Source organism: Apis laboriosa, unplaced genomic scaffold (genome assembly GCF_014066325.1).
Source record: "Apis laboriosa isolate Shangri-la unplaced genomic scaffold, ASM1406632v1 scaffold35_cov144, whole genome shotgun sequence".
In the NCBI taxonomy this organism is placed as follows: Eukaryota; Metazoa; Arthropoda; class Insecta; order Hymenoptera; family Apidae; genus Apis; species Apis laboriosa.
In genome coordinates this window covers 101,882-121,944 of record NW_025222966.1, presented here as the reverse complement: position 1 = coordinate 121,944, position 20,063 = coordinate 101,882, and the positions used below count along the sequence as shown (strand labels likewise).

The 20,063-nt window shown below is 18.9% G+C and overlaps 4 protein-coding genes across 6 annotated transcripts; 2 read left to right on the top strand and 2 right to left on the bottom strand.

The window, feature by feature from the left end:
- Positions 1-1,949: 1,949 nt before the first annotated feature.
- On the bottom strand, positions 1,950-5,674 carry LOC122715462 (ethanolamine kinase 1). Its single transcript, XM_043937678.1, has 7 exons — positions 5,545-5,674; positions 5,289-5,427; positions 4,396-4,533; positions 4,051-4,316; positions 3,757-3,983; positions 2,124-2,346; positions 1,950-2,016 (listed from the first exon to the last, which is right to left on the bottom strand). Exons 2-7 carry the CDS (start codon positions 5,412-5,414, stop codon positions 1,950-1,952), a joined length of 1,047 nt encoding a protein of 348 aa, XP_043793613.1. The 5' UTR covers positions 5,415-5,427; positions 5,545-5,674.
- A 1,330-nt stretch (positions 5,675-7,004) lies between these two features.
- On the top strand, positions 7,005-12,647 carry LOC122715427 (Bloom syndrome protein homolog). 2 transcript variants are annotated; one of them, XM_043937614.1, is made up of 15 exons: positions 7,005-7,232; positions 7,394-7,514; positions 7,575-8,180; positions 8,279-9,107; positions 9,169-9,276; positions 9,363-9,523; positions 9,630-9,851; positions 9,909-10,270; positions 10,349-10,607; positions 10,675-11,058; positions 11,153-11,306; positions 11,374-11,561; positions 11,651-11,972; positions 12,087-12,252; positions 12,341-12,647. In XM_043937614.1, the coding sequence occupies exons 1-15, from the start codon at positions 7,138-7,140 to the stop codon at positions 12,432-12,434; spliced, it is 4,071 nt and encodes a 1,356-aa protein (XP_043793549.1). In that variant the 5' UTR covers positions 7,005-7,137; the 3' UTR covers positions 12,435-12,647. The 2 variants fall into 2 exon arrangements, with proteins under 2 accessions (XP_043793549.1, XP_043793550.1); XM_043937615.1 differs by having other exon boundaries at positions 7,007-7,232; positions 7,580-8,180.
- A 146-nt stretch (positions 12,648-12,793) lies between these two features.
- Positions 12,794-13,617, bottom strand: LOC122715430 (succinate dehydrogenase assembly factor 2, mitochondrial-like). The gene is made up of 3 exons (XM_043937618.1): positions 13,486-13,617; positions 13,231-13,379; positions 12,794-13,150 (listed from the first exon to the last, which is right to left on the bottom strand). Exons 1-3 carry the CDS (start codon positions 13,516-13,518, stop codon positions 12,880-12,882), a joined length of 453 nt encoding a protein of 150 aa, XP_043793553.1. The 5' UTR covers positions 13,519-13,617; the 3' UTR covers positions 12,794-12,879.
- A 1,561-nt stretch (positions 13,618-15,178) lies between these two features.
- Positions 15,179-20,029, top strand: LOC122715429 (helicase POLQ-like). Of its 2 annotated transcripts, none has more exons than XM_043937616.1 (16): positions 15,179-15,531; positions 15,635-15,914; positions 16,005-16,183; positions 16,306-16,482; positions 16,553-16,652; positions 16,849-17,045; positions 17,130-17,275; positions 17,363-17,597; positions 17,679-17,819; positions 17,906-18,323; positions 18,407-18,564; positions 18,678-18,773; positions 18,844-19,017; positions 19,108-19,221; positions 19,312-19,446; positions 19,535-20,029. In XM_043937616.1, the coding sequence occupies exons 1-16, from the start codon at positions 15,208-15,210 to the stop codon at positions 19,622-19,624; spliced, it is 2,964 nt and encodes a 987-aa protein (XP_043793551.1). In that variant the 5' UTR covers positions 15,179-15,207; the 3' UTR covers positions 19,625-20,029. The 2 variants fall into 2 exon arrangements, with proteins under 2 accessions (XP_043793551.1, XP_043793552.1); XM_043937617.1 differs by having other exon boundaries at positions 19,312-19,453; positions 19,535-19,707.
- Positions 20,030-20,063: the final 34 nt, after the last annotated feature.

The following is a 20,063-nucleotide window of genomic DNA, read 5'->3' as shown; positions in this document are numbered from 1 at the left end:
TCAATAACTTAGAGATATCTTATATATATTGTCAATATTTACAATAAATTTCAAAAAATAAAAATGTAAATGATAATATAATAATATAAAGATGAAGAAATATATATATATATATATTACAATATAATTTTATTTCGAATTACTATGATTTAAGTTAATTTTTAAAATGTTCGAATTATTTTGATATATAATTATTTATATATTAGTTATTGATTAGTTATTGATATTAATTATTTTACTTATATAATTGTTTAAAAAAAAATTTAACAAACAGCAATTATCAACTACTTTAGTTGATAAATTTAATTTAATAAAAGAGAAATAAAGAAACCTTACTATATTTTATATATTTTTATATCTATATCATTTATAACTATATTTGATTTATTTTATTATATTTATTCTATTATTGATATTATTTATTGATATTTTTTAACAGTAAATTTTATCTCGAAACAGTAAATTGTTATTTTTTTTTTGTGCTTTTGTAATATTTTTTGAATTCATTAAGGAATTTATTAATTCAAAAGTCACATATAAATTTAATATTTTTTAAGCATATATAATTTATATTTTTTAAATATTTTTTTATAAGTTATTAGAATATTACATAATAATATACATGTGTTATTGATTTATATCCATAGTTTGTTCAATGTGTGGAATTGTCTATATATAGAAATGTCCATTTAGATTCATCAAATAATATCTTCAAAATATCGAATTAATAGGATAGACTTTTTCTTGATCGCCATAGATGAGAAACAATGATAGTAATAATTGTTTTAATAAATTATTTTTGTTTCAACTTTAAACTTTATTAAAAAAATTTTATTAATCAAATAAATAATTATTACAATTGTATTGTTATACAAATTGATACAGATTAATTAGAAATAATATAGCAATATATTTGTATAATTGAATTTATTTATCACATCTAAATAATCGTCTTATGCAGATATTGATTTCATTGGACGAATTGTGAATATAAACCAATATGGCATCCTAATAACTTATCAAATTTATACATTTAGTACATTTATTAATATATTTAAAAAAACACTAATTTTAAATAATTTTTAATTTCTAAGCATTAAAATTTAACTTTTTACTTGCCATAGTTAAGAAAACGCACAATCAATATAATATAATAATTATCTTCATCAAACTCATTTATTATTTCGTTTTATTTAGTACAAAATTAAATTATTCGAAAAATAAGCTTTAATTGATATTTTTGCATATCATTTTTTATATTTGTTTAGTTCCAGAATTTTTCTACTTATTTTATCTGAATATTATATGTGTACATAATAAAAATACGAGATTATTTGAAATTACTTACATGAAATATAAATTTTATTTTCCATTTACATAATTTCTATTTTATTTTATAATTACGAATAATATTAATGAATTAAATTTATTTATTTAATATTATAAAATACTAACAAGGTAGGTTTTGATTAAAATAAATAATGAATCTTAATAGATAATAATTATATTTGATATTTGAAATAATTTTAAAATTTATTTTAAATATTTTATTTCCAATTTTATTTCTAAGTATATAAAAAAAAAATCTAATATACAATGTAAACTAATAACAATATTAATCATTATAAAAATATTATTTTATTTATAAGTGGATTATAATCAATGATGTTTTTATTTGAAATTATATTTTATTTATTATATTTATTATTATATTTTAAAAATAATATTTACAAAAACATTTATATATTATTTTTTTACTCTATACAATAATACTCATTGATAAATTTATAATACAATATAAATCTTATTACAACAATAAAATTTTTAATTTATATAAAAGAAATTATATAAATAAGAAAATTTATAATGGAATGTTATTTACATAATATAACAAATATAAATATTGGAATGTTTAGTTTCACATAACAATAAAAATATAAAAAATTTTTTTACATTTTTATATTAAAATATTTTTCTTTCCATTTAAAATATTCATTAAATCGTATCGCGGCATATCTATAAAATACCATAAAAAAAACATTAAAATAATTTTTAAAGAATATATTTATGATCATATTTTACATATGTACATATATATATATATATATATTTTGTATACTTACTGTAAAAAGTCAAAGTCAATTGTTGAATGTTCACTTTGTATAAGAGCCCAACAACCCCAAAAAAAGTGTGATAAAAGAACAAATTTATTTACTTGAAAATACAATAAATTAATCTCATTTTCAAGTACATAATTTATATTATTGTATTCTTGAAGATATATATTTAACCATGCTTTTTGTAATTGTTCATTAGGATATAAAGAATAATCAGGATTATCAATACCTAAAATTAAATACAATAATCAGTAAATGTTATTTATATCATATAACATTTATAAATATTATAACATAACATATTTTAAAATATTATAACATTATAACATTTTTAAATATTAAAAAATAGAAATATACATTTACAAATAAGAGTTAAGAAAAAATTAATCATTTGCAAATTTATTTATATTTTTTATCTTTACTTGACTTTTATGCAAGTATATTTAAAAAAACTTATTGTTTATTGATATATAAGTTATTATTTATTTATATTAATGCCAACTTATTTATTTTAGAAGAATATAAATAAATTTGTAAATGATTAATTTGTTTCTTAATTTTTATTAGTATATTTTGTAATATATTGTATTTTTTGTAGTATTTTGTAGTATATTTTGTAATATAATTTTTAAATATGTAATTTTTTTAACTATTTAATTTTTTTAACTTTCGCATTAAAATATTTCAACTCGCGTTGAAATATCTCGCGAAAGATTGAATCTATCAAAAAAAAAGTTCTTATAAAAATTATTTAATATAAAAAAATAAATTATAATATTATATTTAATCTTCTAATATTATCAATTTATCAAATAACATATTGAAATTTATCATATTTAGCATTTGAATCATGAGAAAAATTCTGAAAAAATTTATTATTATTTAAATATTTCTAAATATCTATTTTTATATTAAATAATTAAATGTTTAAAACAAAATTATTTTATATATTAATAATTATATATATATAATTTTACAATAATTTTGCAAAACAAAAAATTTAATAAAAGTGAATATTTTATTAGAATAATGAAGGAAATATAAATTAGATTAATAATTGTTTTGTATATAATATATACATAATTATATACATAAAGATCATACAAAGAAGATATAAATTTTTTAAAATAGACATATATAATTTTCACTGTATTAATTGATGCAGATTGTTCATTTTTGTCAGAAATAAATTTAATTATTTATTCTAAAAATTAATTTAGAAAATATAATTTAAAATTTGTATAAAAATATAAGGATATAATGTCAAAATAATAATTATTAGTATTTTTTTTAATTTTTATATATCAAATTTTAAAAATTTCAAATTAAAATATTTTCTAAACTATTAATTTTTAATCCATCTAAAAATTATATTGATTCTAAAAAAAACATATATCATTTTTATATGATCTCTATATGTCCAAAAAATCTATTATCAGTATTAATGTACGTATAATGTACAATATATATATTATATAATGTACATATAATATATATATAATTTATGTATAATTTAAATAATTTTTATAAGAGCATTTTTTTATAATTTTATTCATTTTCATAGGAGGTATTTTAATATTATGAGTTAAAGAAAATATTCTATATATATATTTATATATTTTATTTATATATATATTACCAGCAAATTCAGCAAAATGATTAGCTATGTCAAAAGCTTGATAGTTATATGCAGTATATTCAAAATCAATAAATGTAACTGTATTTTCTTTTTGATTGTAAAGTATATTTCCTAGAAGTAAATCATTATGAGCAAATACAATATCATTATTCAAACTTATAAGTTCCATTTTTAATACTTGATAATTTTGTTTTAATATTACAAATGGCTTTATGAGTTTCTCAAATCTAAAAATGATAATAATAATTAATCTACATACAATACATAACTAAAATATTTTAAACTTTAAAATACCTTGCTTGTTTAATATCATCTAAAAATTTTTTTGGCATAATTTCCATAAATTTTTCTAATTTGTTCCAAATGCAAGCTTCTTTGGATATCTCAACATCTTCAGGTTTAAGTTTATGCATTTGAGCCATTCTTTTAGCAATTAATATATATATTTTAGGATCTCTGACTGTTTCTAATGTAAGTATGTTACCTTCAATGAATTGATAAGCTAAACCATTATTAAATGTAGCATAAATGGAATGTGTAAAACCTGCTTTATTTAATATCTATTTAAAAAATCAATTTATTGATAATTATTTTAATCATATATATTTTTACTTTTTTTTTTCTAAATATTATACTTACTCGAATATTTCTTGTTTCATCTTTTCGATTAATAAGCAAATCTGTTTTATGTCCATAAACTCTAATTAAAACCATTTCATTGTAATGTTCAGCATACCATACTCCTATAAGTTTATTTGTTATTCCATCTGTAAATATCTAAAAATACAATATTATTTAAATAAATTTTTATTTTACTTTAATAAAATATAATAAATTAATAGATTATTAAATAAAGATTAATAAATTAGTATTTATAAAATTTATTAGATTAAATATAAAAATATAATTCTTAATGACTAATGTAAAATGATTATATATTTAATAGGAAAGACATTAAATATTTTAAATTTAACAATGAGAAAAAAATAAATATATTATCAATATATTTAAATATAATATATATAATATAATATATATATTTAAATATAATATATATAATATAATATAAGATAAAAAAAAGATTCCTGAAAAGAAATAAAAACATTTGATAATCATAATGTATAATAATGATAATATAATGTAAATAACAAATTTAAATAAGTCAAATATGAAATAGAATTATTATATAACATAATAGATACAATTAGCTTAATTTTTTTTTTTATTATTCATTATTGTCATTATTTATATTATTATAATATCAATCTAAATAATTTTGAATTAAAAGTTATATAATCAATATTAATATTTTTAAGTATAACTTTTAATTAATTAATAATATATACTTTAAAAAAAACATATATTTTTAAAAACTATAATTTTTAAAAATTACTTATCATTTAAAAATTGATAAGTAACATTAAATTTTTGTAAATACATGTAATACATAAATCTTTGTAAATACATGTATATCCATATAAAATGTAAAAAATCACTATATAATATTATATTATATCTTATAAATATTTTACCTTAAAATGTAAATTATTTAAAGGCCATGTTGGTCTAATTTTCTTAATTATCTTTTTAGCACCATCAACAATTTCATTTTCTTCAACTACTATATCAAGATGAGGTTCTTTGCATAGTTGATCCATAATAATATTTTATCTATAGTAAAAAATTTATATATTTATATATAACAATTGTAATATGTAGCAATATGTGTCACTTATAAATCAAGTAATTCTATAGGATCATTACTAATATAATCATGAGAATATTTACACTATTTCATATATATATATTGATCATAATGATATGGTTGGCAAAGATAAACTAGAATATAATAGAAATCTTGAATTTTCTATTTTAATAATTTCATTATGAATTTACATTTATGGAACTTATTCATTAGTTATTTATTCAATATATTAAAAAGTTTTATATTTCATATATCTTTATATAAAAATAACAATGGTAAAAATATTTTATTATTAAATTATTATTAAACATTATTTATTATAATAAAAATTACGTTAAATAAATAAAATTATCATAAAATTTTTTATTATTAAAATTGTTTATTTTTTTTTTTTAAATAGAAAAATATAATTTTATATTCTCTTAAATACATTTTTAAAAATTTTTTAAATTATTCTTATATTATCCTTTATATTATCCTAAAATTTATAATATGCAAAAGAGTAATAACATCTTATTTATCTGAAATTATCAACCAACAAAAAAAATATTTATAATTTTATTTTATTTGATATTTTATATATAAGTTAGAGATATTTTATATATAAGTTATTCGTAAAATGTACATAAATTGTTTATATATATATTTTATATATTATAAGTTTATTTATATATACGAAATTTAAATTATTTTTATACAATATGGTGATAAAGTTTATGCAATATTACACCAATCTTGCAATGCAATGATATATCTAGGGATTATTACTAAAAGAGATTATTACTAAAGAATTGTAGAATTGTAGAATTGTGAAGGAATTAATAGCAATAGTTAATTTATTTTATTATACAAAATATTTACTAATGTAAAAAAATATTGAAAAGATTGAATAAAACAAAATATCCTTTAACATATTAAAAAAAAATAATACATGTTGTAAAACATTAGAAATAATATTTTTTAAATGAAAAAAAAATTTAAATTTAAAATTTTTTGCTTCAAATATTTGTGATTGATGGTGTCTAAAATATACAAAAGAAAAATCAAATTTAATTACTTTCTCGGATAATCCGAAATGAAATTTACCTTTATACGAATACATATATAATAAATTTATATAATACAATATTATTTATTTATATAAATAATTTTAATTATATATACCCTATAAAATATATACCCTATAAAATATCACGCTTTTGTTCATCAGAGAGTAATAATAATTCAGAATACGAATGTGCAGTGTAAGTGAAGAGAATAGCTGAATTAAAATAAAATTATTTCACAAATACTATTTTATAAAATTTTTGCAAATGAAGTTGAGAGATTTATATAAAACATATTTTTCAATATTTAATTCAATATTTAGTTTAATATTTTAAATTTGTGCGTAACCTATATGTATTTGTATATAACTATAAATTTAATAATGACACTGCTGCATTTTGCTTATATTAAAAAAATATGAAGTTGAAAAAGATTTTTAAAGACAATTCATTCATCATTTGTATTTATTACTTGCTATTTCCTCAACATCACGTTTTATATCTTTTATATTTATATATAAATAATATAATAATCAAACGTGATCTATTTCATCTTTTGTACAACTTTCATACTTCTACATTGTACTTTCAAAATTCTATAGCATTTGAATAATATTATTATTACAAAAAATGTCAAAAAAAATTCCACTTAGTCAAAATGAAATACAACCTTCATTTAAAGGATTTCTTGAACATATAAATAATAAACGTATTATACAATCAAGGTATGACAAATTTTTTCTTAAAATCACTTATAATATAATATATATATAATTTAAGTTTAAACTTCTATTTTTATATTATTTGTATCTTAAATGTTTTAATTATATTTAGAATATAAATATATAATAAAAATGTAATAAAAAAGTATAATGATGATTTATAGCACTCCTAAGTTATCAAATACAAATTTACTAAATGAAAGTTTAAATTGTATATCTAAAGACTGTAAGTCTTCTAATACAGAAAAATTAAAAGAAAATGTTAAAACATCCATTATATCTATTGTAAGTATATCTTTAATATATGTAAAAGATATTATTTTATAATGTAATTATACATTTTAGAATAGTTCTGATGATTCAACATTCATTGATGTTATTAAAAGTAATATAGAAGAAAAAGATTGTAGTTTAGAGGAAAATTATCATATAGATTCTAAAGAAGAAAATTCACAGATAAATGAAAAACGACAACTTATTAAATTTGGGTATACACAAAAATCAAAGATTAAATTTATTCATTCATCAGATAGTGAAGATGATAATAAAATAAAACGAACTTTAAATTTAAACCGAAAAAAATTTCTTAATAGTAGTAGTGATGAAGAACAAATATCAAATATATCATTTGAAAAAAATAAATCATCACTTGATGATGTATCTTTACAATCATCTAAGAATAATGAAGTAGACATACAAGAAAAAATTTTAATTGAAAATGATAGTCCAAGAACTCCCAAAAAATGCTTAAAAGCCAAAAGAAAAGAAAATATTATAATATCAGATTCAGATAGCAACAGTCCTACTTTTAAACATAGTCCTAAAAAAAATCCAATAAAAAGATGGATAGGACCAGATTACAAATTAAATTTGAAGTCTTTAGGTTTAGGAAAAGAGTTAAATTCATGGATACAACTTGCAAAAGAGAAACCAATAATGTCTTCAGTACCAGTAAATATTAATATGATTTTATTTTTTATTGATAATATTATTTTTAATAAATATTAATCATTATTATTATTAAATATTATTATTAATTTTATTTTTAGATTACAAAAGATAAATTGGAAGATAGATATAAACATTTAAAAAATTTTCAAATAGAAATTCTTGAAAAATTTTATACTGCATTAGATCAAATACCATTACCAGTATTAGAAAAATTTCCACAATTTAATACACATACATTTCAAGATTTAAAAATTTTATATCAACATGTTAAAGCAAAGATACGTCTGGTTGAAACAAAGTTAACACATATTGAATATGATAAAAATCAAAAACATGTTCAGGAATTATCTGAAATTACAAATAGATACATAAATGATTCACCATTATCTAAAACATCACAATTTTCAAATCAACAGTTAGTAATTTCTGATAATGATAATTTCAATGCATCTAATACTAATTGTTCAGATATAGGATCAAGTTATACCAATATTATAAAAATGAAAACTACAATTTCACCAACAATAGAAGATTTTGCTCAATCATTACAAAAAAATAATGAATCTTACATAAAGAAAAAAGAGGATATAGATTCACATATTTCTCTTCAAGATGAATCAAATGATTCTCTAGTTCAAACGAAAAAGAGTATATTTCAATTGAAAAAACCTATTAAGGCATCTGTGACTTCTGAAATTTCTAAACAAATAGGAGAAATATGGAAAAAAGAAGAACAATCCAAAGTAGCTAATACTAAAACAATCATTTCTAATTTCAATATTAGTTCTGATAAATTAGAAAAAATTGAAAGTAATGAAAAAAATATATATTCTGAAGAGAGAAAAAAAACTGTTCAAATTCCTCAAAAATTAAAATATGAAAATAATCAAAATAATTTGAATATAAAGAATGCATCATATATAAATGGTAAATTTATACTTTTATTATATGTATATTATACATATATATAATTATTTATTTGTTATAGATAATACTTCATATTCATATTCACAAGATATAGTTGATTGTTTGACTCAAGAACTTGAGCAATTTCCTGCATTAAGTACAGATTGTAATATAAAATCAAGTTTTAAAGGTAAATTATAATAATTAAGAACTTATTTTTTTGTTCTTTTTATTATTGTAAGTTTTCTATTGTTTTTTATTTTTATTTTTTTAAAGAAACTGCTACACAAAGTACTAATAATACTATAAATGAAAAAAAACAAGAGAAGGATAAATTAAATATCCAAATGGGTATTTTTACTGGAAGTTATAAAAATGATGGTGTCAGTGGTGAATTTGATGGATTAACATATCCTCATTCACGAGAAATGTTAAAAGTAGGATATTTTATTTTTCAATATTATTTTAAAAATTTATATCTATATTTCTATGAAATATTTAACATAACGTTTAAATTTTTTTGTATCAAATATATTTTTTAAGATTTTCCGACAAAAATTTGGATTATATTCATTTAGACCAAATCAGTTACAAGCAATTAATGCTGCAATTTTGGGATTTGATTGTTTTATTTTAATGCCAACCGGAGGAGGAAAATCATTATGCTATCAACTTCCAGCACTTTTATTGCCTGGAGTAACAATTGTAATTTCACCATTAAAAAGTCTTATTCTTGATCAAGTTCAAAAACTCACTTCTCTTGATGTAAGTTTTTTAAATATCATATTTTATCTATATATATATTCATTAATAATATTGTAGATTCCAGCTACACATATGTCTGGAGGAATAACAGATAGTCAAGCATTAGGAATATATAGAGAACTTTCAAAAAAAGATCCAGCTCTTAAATTATTATATGTAACACCCGAAAAAATTTCTGCATCTCCAAAATTTTGCAATATTTTATCTTCATTATATAATAGAAGATTATTAGCAAGATTCGTTATTGATGAAGCACATTGTGTTAGTCAATGGGGACATGATTTTCGACCTGATTATAAAAGATTGAATTGTCTCAGAGAAAATTATCCTAAAGTGCCAGTCATTGTTTTAACTGCAACAGCTACACCAAGAGTTAGAAGCGATATATTACATCAATTACGTATTACTACACCTAAATGGTATGTAATTTGATTTGAAATATATTTAACATACGAAATTTTACCATTTATATAATAAAATATTTTTATTTTGATTAGGTTCATGTCAAGCTTTAATAGACCTAATTTAAGATATAGCATTATCGCAAAAAAAGGTAAAAATTGTTCAGATGAAGTAATAGGTATGATAAAAACAAAATACAAGAATGACTGTGGTATTGTTTATTGTTTATCTCGTAAAGATTGTGATGATTATGCAATGCACATGCGAAAGAATAGCATTAAAGCATTAAGTTATCATGCTGGCCTTACAGATAATAATAGAAGCGATATTCAAGGTCGATGGATTTCAGAAGAAGTATGAAAATAAGTAATAAAAATATTTTTTTGTAACTACATAATTTTTTAATTATAAAAAATTTTAGATCAAAGTTGTTTGTGCAACAATAGCATTTGGAATGGGTATCGATAAACCAAATGTACGATTTGTAATACATGCAGCTTTACCAAAATCTATCGAAGGTTATTATCAAGAAAGTGGACGCGCTGGTCGTGATGGAGAAAATGCAGATTGTATTTTATTTTATAATTATACTGATATGCATAGGATTAGAAAAATGATTGAACTAGATAACTCAAATCCTACTATAATAAAAACTCATATCGACAATTTATTTAAAATGGTATCATTTTGTGAAAATAAAACAGATTGTCGCAGAACACAACAATTAAATTATTTTGGTGAAATATTTGATCGAGAACAATGCATTGCTAACAAAGTTACATCATGCGATAATTGTAGAAGTAAAGTAAGTTTTTTTTTTATTTAAAAAAATAAAGTTTGTATTAATTAAATTATTTAAATATCTTATATATATAAATATTTTGTATATAATTTTTTAGGATACTATTACTATGTTAGATGCAACAGATGATGCAAAACAGATTATGAAAGCTGTACGCGATTTAAATAATCAAACAAGAAATTGTAATCTTACATTAGTACTTCTCACAGATATATTTAAAGGAAGTGATATCAAAAAAATAAGAGAATTGGGTATAAAAATTAAATTTCAATATATTATATATATATTATCTCCTTGTGTAATATTAAATATTTATAGGTCTTAATAAATCCCCTTTATATGGTCGAGGAAAATCGTGGAATAGAGCTGATATTGACCGTTTATTACATCATATGGTGCTTAAGGAATATTTACAAGAACAAATGTACATAAACAATGAAATTGCTTGTGCTTATGTAAAAATTGGACCAAATGCCGCGGAATTCATGACAAAAAAAGATATAAAAGTAGAATAATATATTCAATTTATTTTATTATTTAGTTTAAAAGTGAATTATAAGAATAAATTATTAAAATATAATATTTTTTAAAATAGATAATGCTTCCTATAAAGTCTAGTAATAGTACTACTGCTGTAGCAACAGTATCTACAATTACGAAAAAAATTGATAAAATACTTGTGGAATTACAAGATCGATGTTACAAAGAATTAATGGAGATAATAAGAGGAATTGCTGGAGCACTTGATGTTTCAGCATCATCGGTTATGAACATGATTGCAATTAGGGCAATGAGTCAAATACTTCCAGATAGTGAAGAAGCTATGCTACAAATCCCACATGTAACTAAAGCAAACTTTGAAAAATATGGAAAAGCTTTATTAGATATTACACAAAAATATGCTGCAGAAAAATATGGTAAATAAAATGTTATATTTAAGTTATATAAATTATATTTAATTATACATAATATGATATATTTTAATAATATATATTAATTTAATAATATATTTATACTATGATTTTTAACAGTATTATTGAGTGAAGAAAAGGAAGAGAGTAGTGATGATGATAATGACGATATGTGGTATAATGATACTCCTACATTTTCCGGTAAAATTAACTCATTTCGTGGTAAAAAACGTAAAGGCAAAACTACTTATCGTAATACAAATAAAAAGTTTAAACGAACATCAGGGTATATATTTATTTATTTTGTTTAATATCATATTAAATATAATGATATATTATATATTATTTTTTGATAATTCTTATTTTATTTTTAGTACACAAAAAAGAAAAACAACAACAAAAGCAAAATGTACGACTACAAATTTAAACAAAGGACCGGGATTAGTAAGCTTAAATTCAAAGAAATAATATAAATAAACATACATAGATAAGATTGATATTTAATATGTAATATATATGTATTTATAACAGCATGGTATTCCATGTAACTTAGATAATGTATTTATATTAATTTGAAATTGGCATTTCATCACAAAATAATGCAATAGTATTATGTTTTTATAAGATAAATAAAATATGTATATATACACAATTTTATAATAAAAAATATTTTTAATAATATTGATTAATATATAATATATAAATAAAAGATAACATTATAATTATATATTTTTATAAATTCTATAATTGTAAATATTATATTTATAATATAAATACTATTATATTTTTATGTTTATAAACAAAAAATATCCTAAAAACTCAAATAATTTTTTATATTATCATAATTTTATTTTTTAAGATTAAATTGAAAATTGAAGCTATTAAGTACAGTTACTAAGTTATACTTATATACTTATAACTCAGGTTGCATTATTCTTGCTTGACGGTCTTCATTTTTGATATGTTTTTTTAACAAATCCATAACTTCATTATCAAATTCAGGTGGAGTTGGTTTTGCGCCTGTAGCCCAATAAAATATATCCCAATCGTTGGTTGGCAAATTGATAAGATGATCATATAATTGAAGTTGTTTATCATCAAAATCACATAAATATTTTTTAGCAAATGTACTTAAAAGAAGACCATTTTCTAACATGCCACGTTTGCGAGATTGATACAATAATCTATATTATATAAAAATAAAATATAAAAAAACAATATTAAATTTTAATTTTAATAACATTTTATTTATTTTATATATTACCGAGCTTTTTTTATATCTTTACTTTCTTCATTACGTTTTACATATAATGGTATATTTGGTTCTTGGCTTTCTGGATGAATTACATCTTGAAAATCATCTTTACAATATATACAAGTTATTGAAATACGTCGTAGAGGTACTGGTTTAACCTTGAATTACGTGTTACGAATACTTTAAATGTTTAATAAGATTTTTAAAAATTTAATAAGAACATAACTATTGTTTTAATAATAACATATTATTATTTATGCTTACTATTGATATCAGAGATTTTACAAGAACATTCATGTTTATTTTTTTTACCTTTTGCTATTACAAAATTATTATTTTTGATAAGGTTAAGTAACTATATTTTCACAATAGATCACCTGATAGATTAAACATAATTTTATATTACTTATATATATGTATATAAATAATTATTAATATTCATTTATTTGGTTATTTTCATTTATTTAACAGTTTTAAATAAAATATAATTCATTTTGAATCATTAATATTATTAAAATTAAAATGATAAGGAATTTCGAATTTTTGTTTTTGTTTTTTTAATAACTAATTGAGATATTTATTTTTATACTCATAATTTAGTTATTTTATTCGAATTTAGTTCAAATGAAAATGCATTCACATATATTAATTTTTAGGTTATAATATATTATATAAATATTTTCTTATTTATTGAAAATATATTTTTCCATAAATTACATATTTATTCCATACTTATTTATTTCATCATTTTCGAATTTATAAAAAAATTAATAATTAAATAAAATAAAATTAATATTTATTTAAATTATTAAATTATATTTTATATAATTATGATCTATGAAGAAAATTATTAATTTAGCAAAAATTATTATTTGCTTTGTCAAATTTTCTAAATTCTAAGCTGAAAGAATATAATTAACATTACAGATTTATAAGGATTTAGAAGATTGAGAACGTAAATTGATTTTAGGTTTTTGATCTGTCTCTCAAAATTAGGAGGAGATAATTCCAAATAAAATTTTGAATTTTTGCTATTCGATATTTTTATTTATTTATTTATTTAAAATGCTCCAATTTACAAAAGATTTCACACCTGTGATTCTCAATATCAATTATTTATTAAGTTTCTTTTGCTTTAGAATTTCTTTATTGCAAATTTTTTTTTATATTGCAATTTTTTTTCAATGTTCCGTCAAGTATGTGAAGATAGAAGAAAAATTGTCATATAGGATTAATATGATGTACATGTGCGAAAATATACCGGAAATTAATTCCTAAAAAAATGTATGATCTTAGAATGCAAAGAGATAAAATATATTTAAAATAAAAATATATGAGAAATTTTTTTTTCAAATCATACGTACCTTAACCGAAAATTTTAAATTGATCTGATTTAATAATTTGTAATAAATTAATTTTAAAAATTCTTTGAGAGAATTATCGGATTTTGATTTTCTCTTTGATTGATTGTAGTATAGCAAACACTTAAATATTAAATTTAAACTTAACTTAAAATTTAAATACAAAATAATTTATTCGCTCAATAAATTTTAAAAAGTTTGTTTATAATTTTATTTATTGATAGTGATTGAAGCTAAATTCAAGGAATTGATTTATAATATTAACAAAGCTGAATTCACGTGATAGCATAATATTGAAATAAGTTTTTAATTGAAACTTTGAAATTTTGAAAATATATTTATATTATATTATATATAAACAGAAAATGAATTAGAATTATGTAGGTTAGCAATACTGCTTTTAATTAACTAAGCGATACTTTGTATTCTTATTATTCTTTTTTTTTTATGATAATTAAAGTATGTGATTGACGATAAATTTTTTATATTTATTTATGAATATTTATTTAAATGCAAATTGTTTATTATAATTGTTAAATAATAATTATATAAATATAAATATGAATTTAAGAAAATAAATGAAATAGTTTCTAAACTATTACAAATAATTGATTATATTTTGTCAATGGATAATAAAGTATTAAAAAACATTAAAAATGACAATGAAAATGAGATAAATGTTAATGTAGATCAAAAAAATTTAAATAGTTTTATAGATGAATGGAGTGTTTGTGATGTATTTAATACAGATGAAAATAATGGGAAAACACAATATTTTGATGATAATGAAGAGAAAAAAGAAAAGAAATCATCAGAAATTACACAAAATATTTTAAATTTTTCTCAGAATGAAATAAATACTCATTGGCAGGATAATACATTTTTGGATAAAATGTTTTCACAATTTGATTCATATAATGAAAAAAATGTTTTAGAATGTTCTACTCAGGTAGTTGGATAATTTAATATTTCTATATTTGTAAATATATTTAATGTAAGATTCATAGATATAATGTTAAGATTTATGTGTATATTGTATTTTTTTAAAATAGGTTATTCATACATCAAAAAATTGTTCTGAAGAAACATATGTTACAGAAGGAATGAATTCAATACATTTATTAAAGAATAAGCAACAGGATGTTAAATTTCTTAAAAGATATTCAGTTAATTATAGTAATATTATTCCAAATAAAATATGTTGTTTAGATAATGAATTAAAAGAACAAAATATAAATATTAATACAAGTTTAAACAATGATACATTTTATGGTTTATCAAATAAGATAAAAGAACTTTTCTTAAAAATTAGAGGCATTAATACATTATATCGTAAGTATTTAATTTATGATAAAATAAAGTTTATTATTAATAAATTTATTTTATTCATTATAATTATATCAATTATTTATCTTGTTTTAGAATGGCAAGATGATTGTTTAAATTTAGATGCAATAAAGAATAGAAAAAATTTAATTTATGCCCTTCCTACTAGTGGAGGTAAAACATTGGTTGCAGAAATATTAATGTTGCAAGAACTTATATGTAATAAAAAAAATGCAATATTTATATTACCATTTGTTGCAATAGTACAAGAAAAAGTAAGTATTAATACCAGTAAGTATTAATGCAATGTAATAGAATTTATTTATTAATCATTATTTATAATAATTATTATAATAATTAATCAAAAGGAATATAGAAATATTTTTAAAATTTTTAGATTCAAGCAATGACACCATTTGCACTTGAGTTAGGTTTTTTAGTTGAAGAATATGCAGCAACAAAAGGAACTTTTCCTCCCAAAAAGCGTCGTAAAAAAAATAGCATATATATATGTACTATAGAGAAAGCATTAGGTTTAATAAATAGTTTAATAGAAGAAAAACGTCTTCATGAAGTGAGTAAAAATTAGGAAATCTGTTACTAAAATTTTAGTTCAAATATTAAGTTATATCAATATATTTTAGATTGGTATTATAGTTGTTGATGAATTACATCTTCTTGGAGAAAATGGAGGAAGGGGTGCTACATTAGAAGTTCTTTTAACAAAAGTACTTTATGTTAATGGTAAAGAAATCATATTTATAGAAATTAATATTATAATATTATTGTATATTATTATATTATATTATATATTATTGTATATATTGTATATTATTGTATATTATTATTATTGTATATTATTATTATATATATTATAATATTATTATAATATTTATATTTAATATATGTATTATTAATTATAATACATTCTTTATTTTAGATAATATTCACATTATTGGAATGAGTGCAACAATAGGTAATTTAGAAGAAATAGCAACATTTTTAAATGCAGATTTATATACTGGAAATTTTCGACCTATTGAAATTAAAGAATATGTGAAATGTGATGAAAATATTTGGTTAGTTGATTTAAAAACAGAAGAATTGTTAACAGATGTAAAAAAAATTAATTATCGTGTAAGTTAATGTTTTTCCATTTTTTTTGTATTTATAATTATTAATAATTATTAATATTTAATAATTATTCATTTGTTTTAAAAGTATTCAAAAGATGCAGCAATTATAGATCCTGATCGAATAGCAGGTCTAGTAATGGATATAATTCCAGAACATTCATGTCTTATATTTTGTTCTTCTCGTAAAAATTGTGAAAATGTTGCTCTATTATTAACTAAAGTTTTACCTAAGTAAAAATTTTTTTTATGTTTTTTATGTTTTGTATATGTTCTTATATATTATTATAAATCATATCAATTATATATGATTATTTATAGATCATTACAAGATTACAAAAGGGATAAAAAACAAAATTTATTAAATGCACTTAAAAATGAAGAAGGTCTTTGTCCTATCTTACATAAAACCATAAATTTTGGTGTAGTCTATCATCATTCTGGTCTTACATCTGAGGAAAGACGATTATTAGAAGATGCTTTTAAAATAGGAACACTTTGTGTAATATGTTGTACATCAACATTAGCAACTGGAATAAATTTACCAGCAAGAAGGGTATATTTTATTATTCGTTTTAAATAGTAATAATTATTGTTTATTTTTATAAAAAATATATTTACAATAAATACATAATAGGTAATATTAAGAAGTCCGTATATTGGCAATCAGTTTTTAAATTTAAGTAGATATAAACAAATGGTAGGAAGAGCTGGTCGTGCGGGTATGGGAAATATAGGAGAAAGTATACTTATATGTAAAAATAATGAATTACAAAAGGTATATATAATAATATCTATTTATTATAATTAGAATATATATATAAATAGAAAGTATATTTATTATTAATAATATTTATTATATAGATAACAGAACTTTTAAAATCTAAAATGGATGATTCTTTAAGTACATTACATATAGATAGAGATAGAGGTATAAATAATTTAATTTTAAGTGCTATATTATTTTCTATGGCAACAACTAGATATGAATTACACAAAATAGCAAAAAGGACATTACTTAATATTCAACAAAAACGTTTAAATATAAATATTAAGCAAATTGTAGATGAATCGATAACTGAATTTTTAAAAAGTGGTGTAATAAAAATAAAAGAAAAAGAAAGAAATGTTAATATATTAAAACCAAATGTAAGTGTTATGTTTCCATCACAGGATATATCTTCTTGTCCTACAACTATAGAAACAAAAAAAAAACGAATAATAAAACTTACCAATAATTCTAAATTAGAATTATGTAGTCTTGGACGTGCAGCTATGAAAGGTAAGAATAATTTTATTATTAAATAATTAATAAAATATTTCTTTATATAAAATTATTTTAAATATATGTATTTTATGTTGAAGGTTGTATTGATATGGAATGTGCATATATATTATATCAGGATTTAAAAAAAGCACAAGAACATTTAATTCTTCTTGATTATTTACATTTATTATATCTTGTTACGCCATATAATATAATATCTCAAATAAAACCAATAGGATTTATTTATTACGATATGGTAATTTTTGATTTATAATTATTTATAATTTAATTTAATATATTTTATAATTTGATTAATATTTAATCATTTAATCATTAATAAAAATATTGTAATATTCTTATAAAATTTAGATAATTAAATTATCAGAAACACAAATGAAAACAGCTAGACTTTTAGGAATTAATGAAGTAAACATAAGTAAAATACGTGATGGATTAATGCCTAAAGTATGTATATAAAATTTAAATTATATATATTAAATCTATTTTTATATTTAAGTTATTTTATACATAATAGAATGTAGAACCAAGAGTGATTCATAGATTTTATGTAACATTAATACTGTATGATTTGTGGAATCAACATGCAGTGTATAAGATAGCAGAAAAATATGATATAAGCAGAGGTATTGTACAAAATCTTTTAACTGCTGTATCATCATTTGCATTTTCTGTAATTCGATTTTGTCAGGTTAGTAAATACATTATTAAAATATTGATTTATAAAATATATATGATTTATAAAATCAATATATAAAATTTAATTAGATTATTATTTCAGGAATTAGATGAATTTTGGGCATTTAAAGATTTATTAAATGTATTCAGTAAAAAATTATCTTACTGTTGTCCCTTAGAATTAGAAGCATTAATGGATTTACCTTTAGTTAAAATTGTAAGAATATTTTTCATTTATAGAATAAAATAAAATAAAATAAAAAAATAAGTTTGAAACAAATTATAATTGTAATATTTCATTTTATAGAGTAGAGCACGACAATTATATAATGCTGGATTTAAAACAATACAAACTATAGCTAAAACTCAACCAATACAGTTACAAGAAAAAATTCCATATTTAAGTAAAAAGGTTGCAATACAAATTATTGAGGGTGCTAAAGTAAATCGTTTAGTAGATTATATTTATTAATGATGTATCATATTATTAATATTAATTTTATTACATTTAATTTAATTATATTTTACAGTTACTAATAGTGGAGAAAATAGAAAATCTACAGGATGAAACTGAAGATATTTTAGATGGAATACACATGAATACTTTAAAAGGATTTTAAATTATTAAATTAAAATTAAAAAAAAAATAATTAAATTTAAATTACTCAATTTATATAATACAAATATTTCATATATATCAATATTTATATAATACAAATAACATATATTTTTTTACATAATTTAATTATAAAATTTTGTTAATTATGTATAAAATAAAATAAATTATTATTTTTAAATTTTTATATATTGTGTCAAACAGATCAATGTGTTCTAAGAATAACACATTGTTTAAGCAGGCACATATATTAAATGTCCAAAATGTAATTGATTTCATTTGAAAAAAGTATGATATCAAAACATCATGGCACAATTTCTATAATATATTATTATATAACAAAATATAATAAATACAACATAGTATATATTATATATTGTATTACAATATAATATATAATAACAAATTATTTATTAAAATGCATTGTTTTATAAAATATAAAA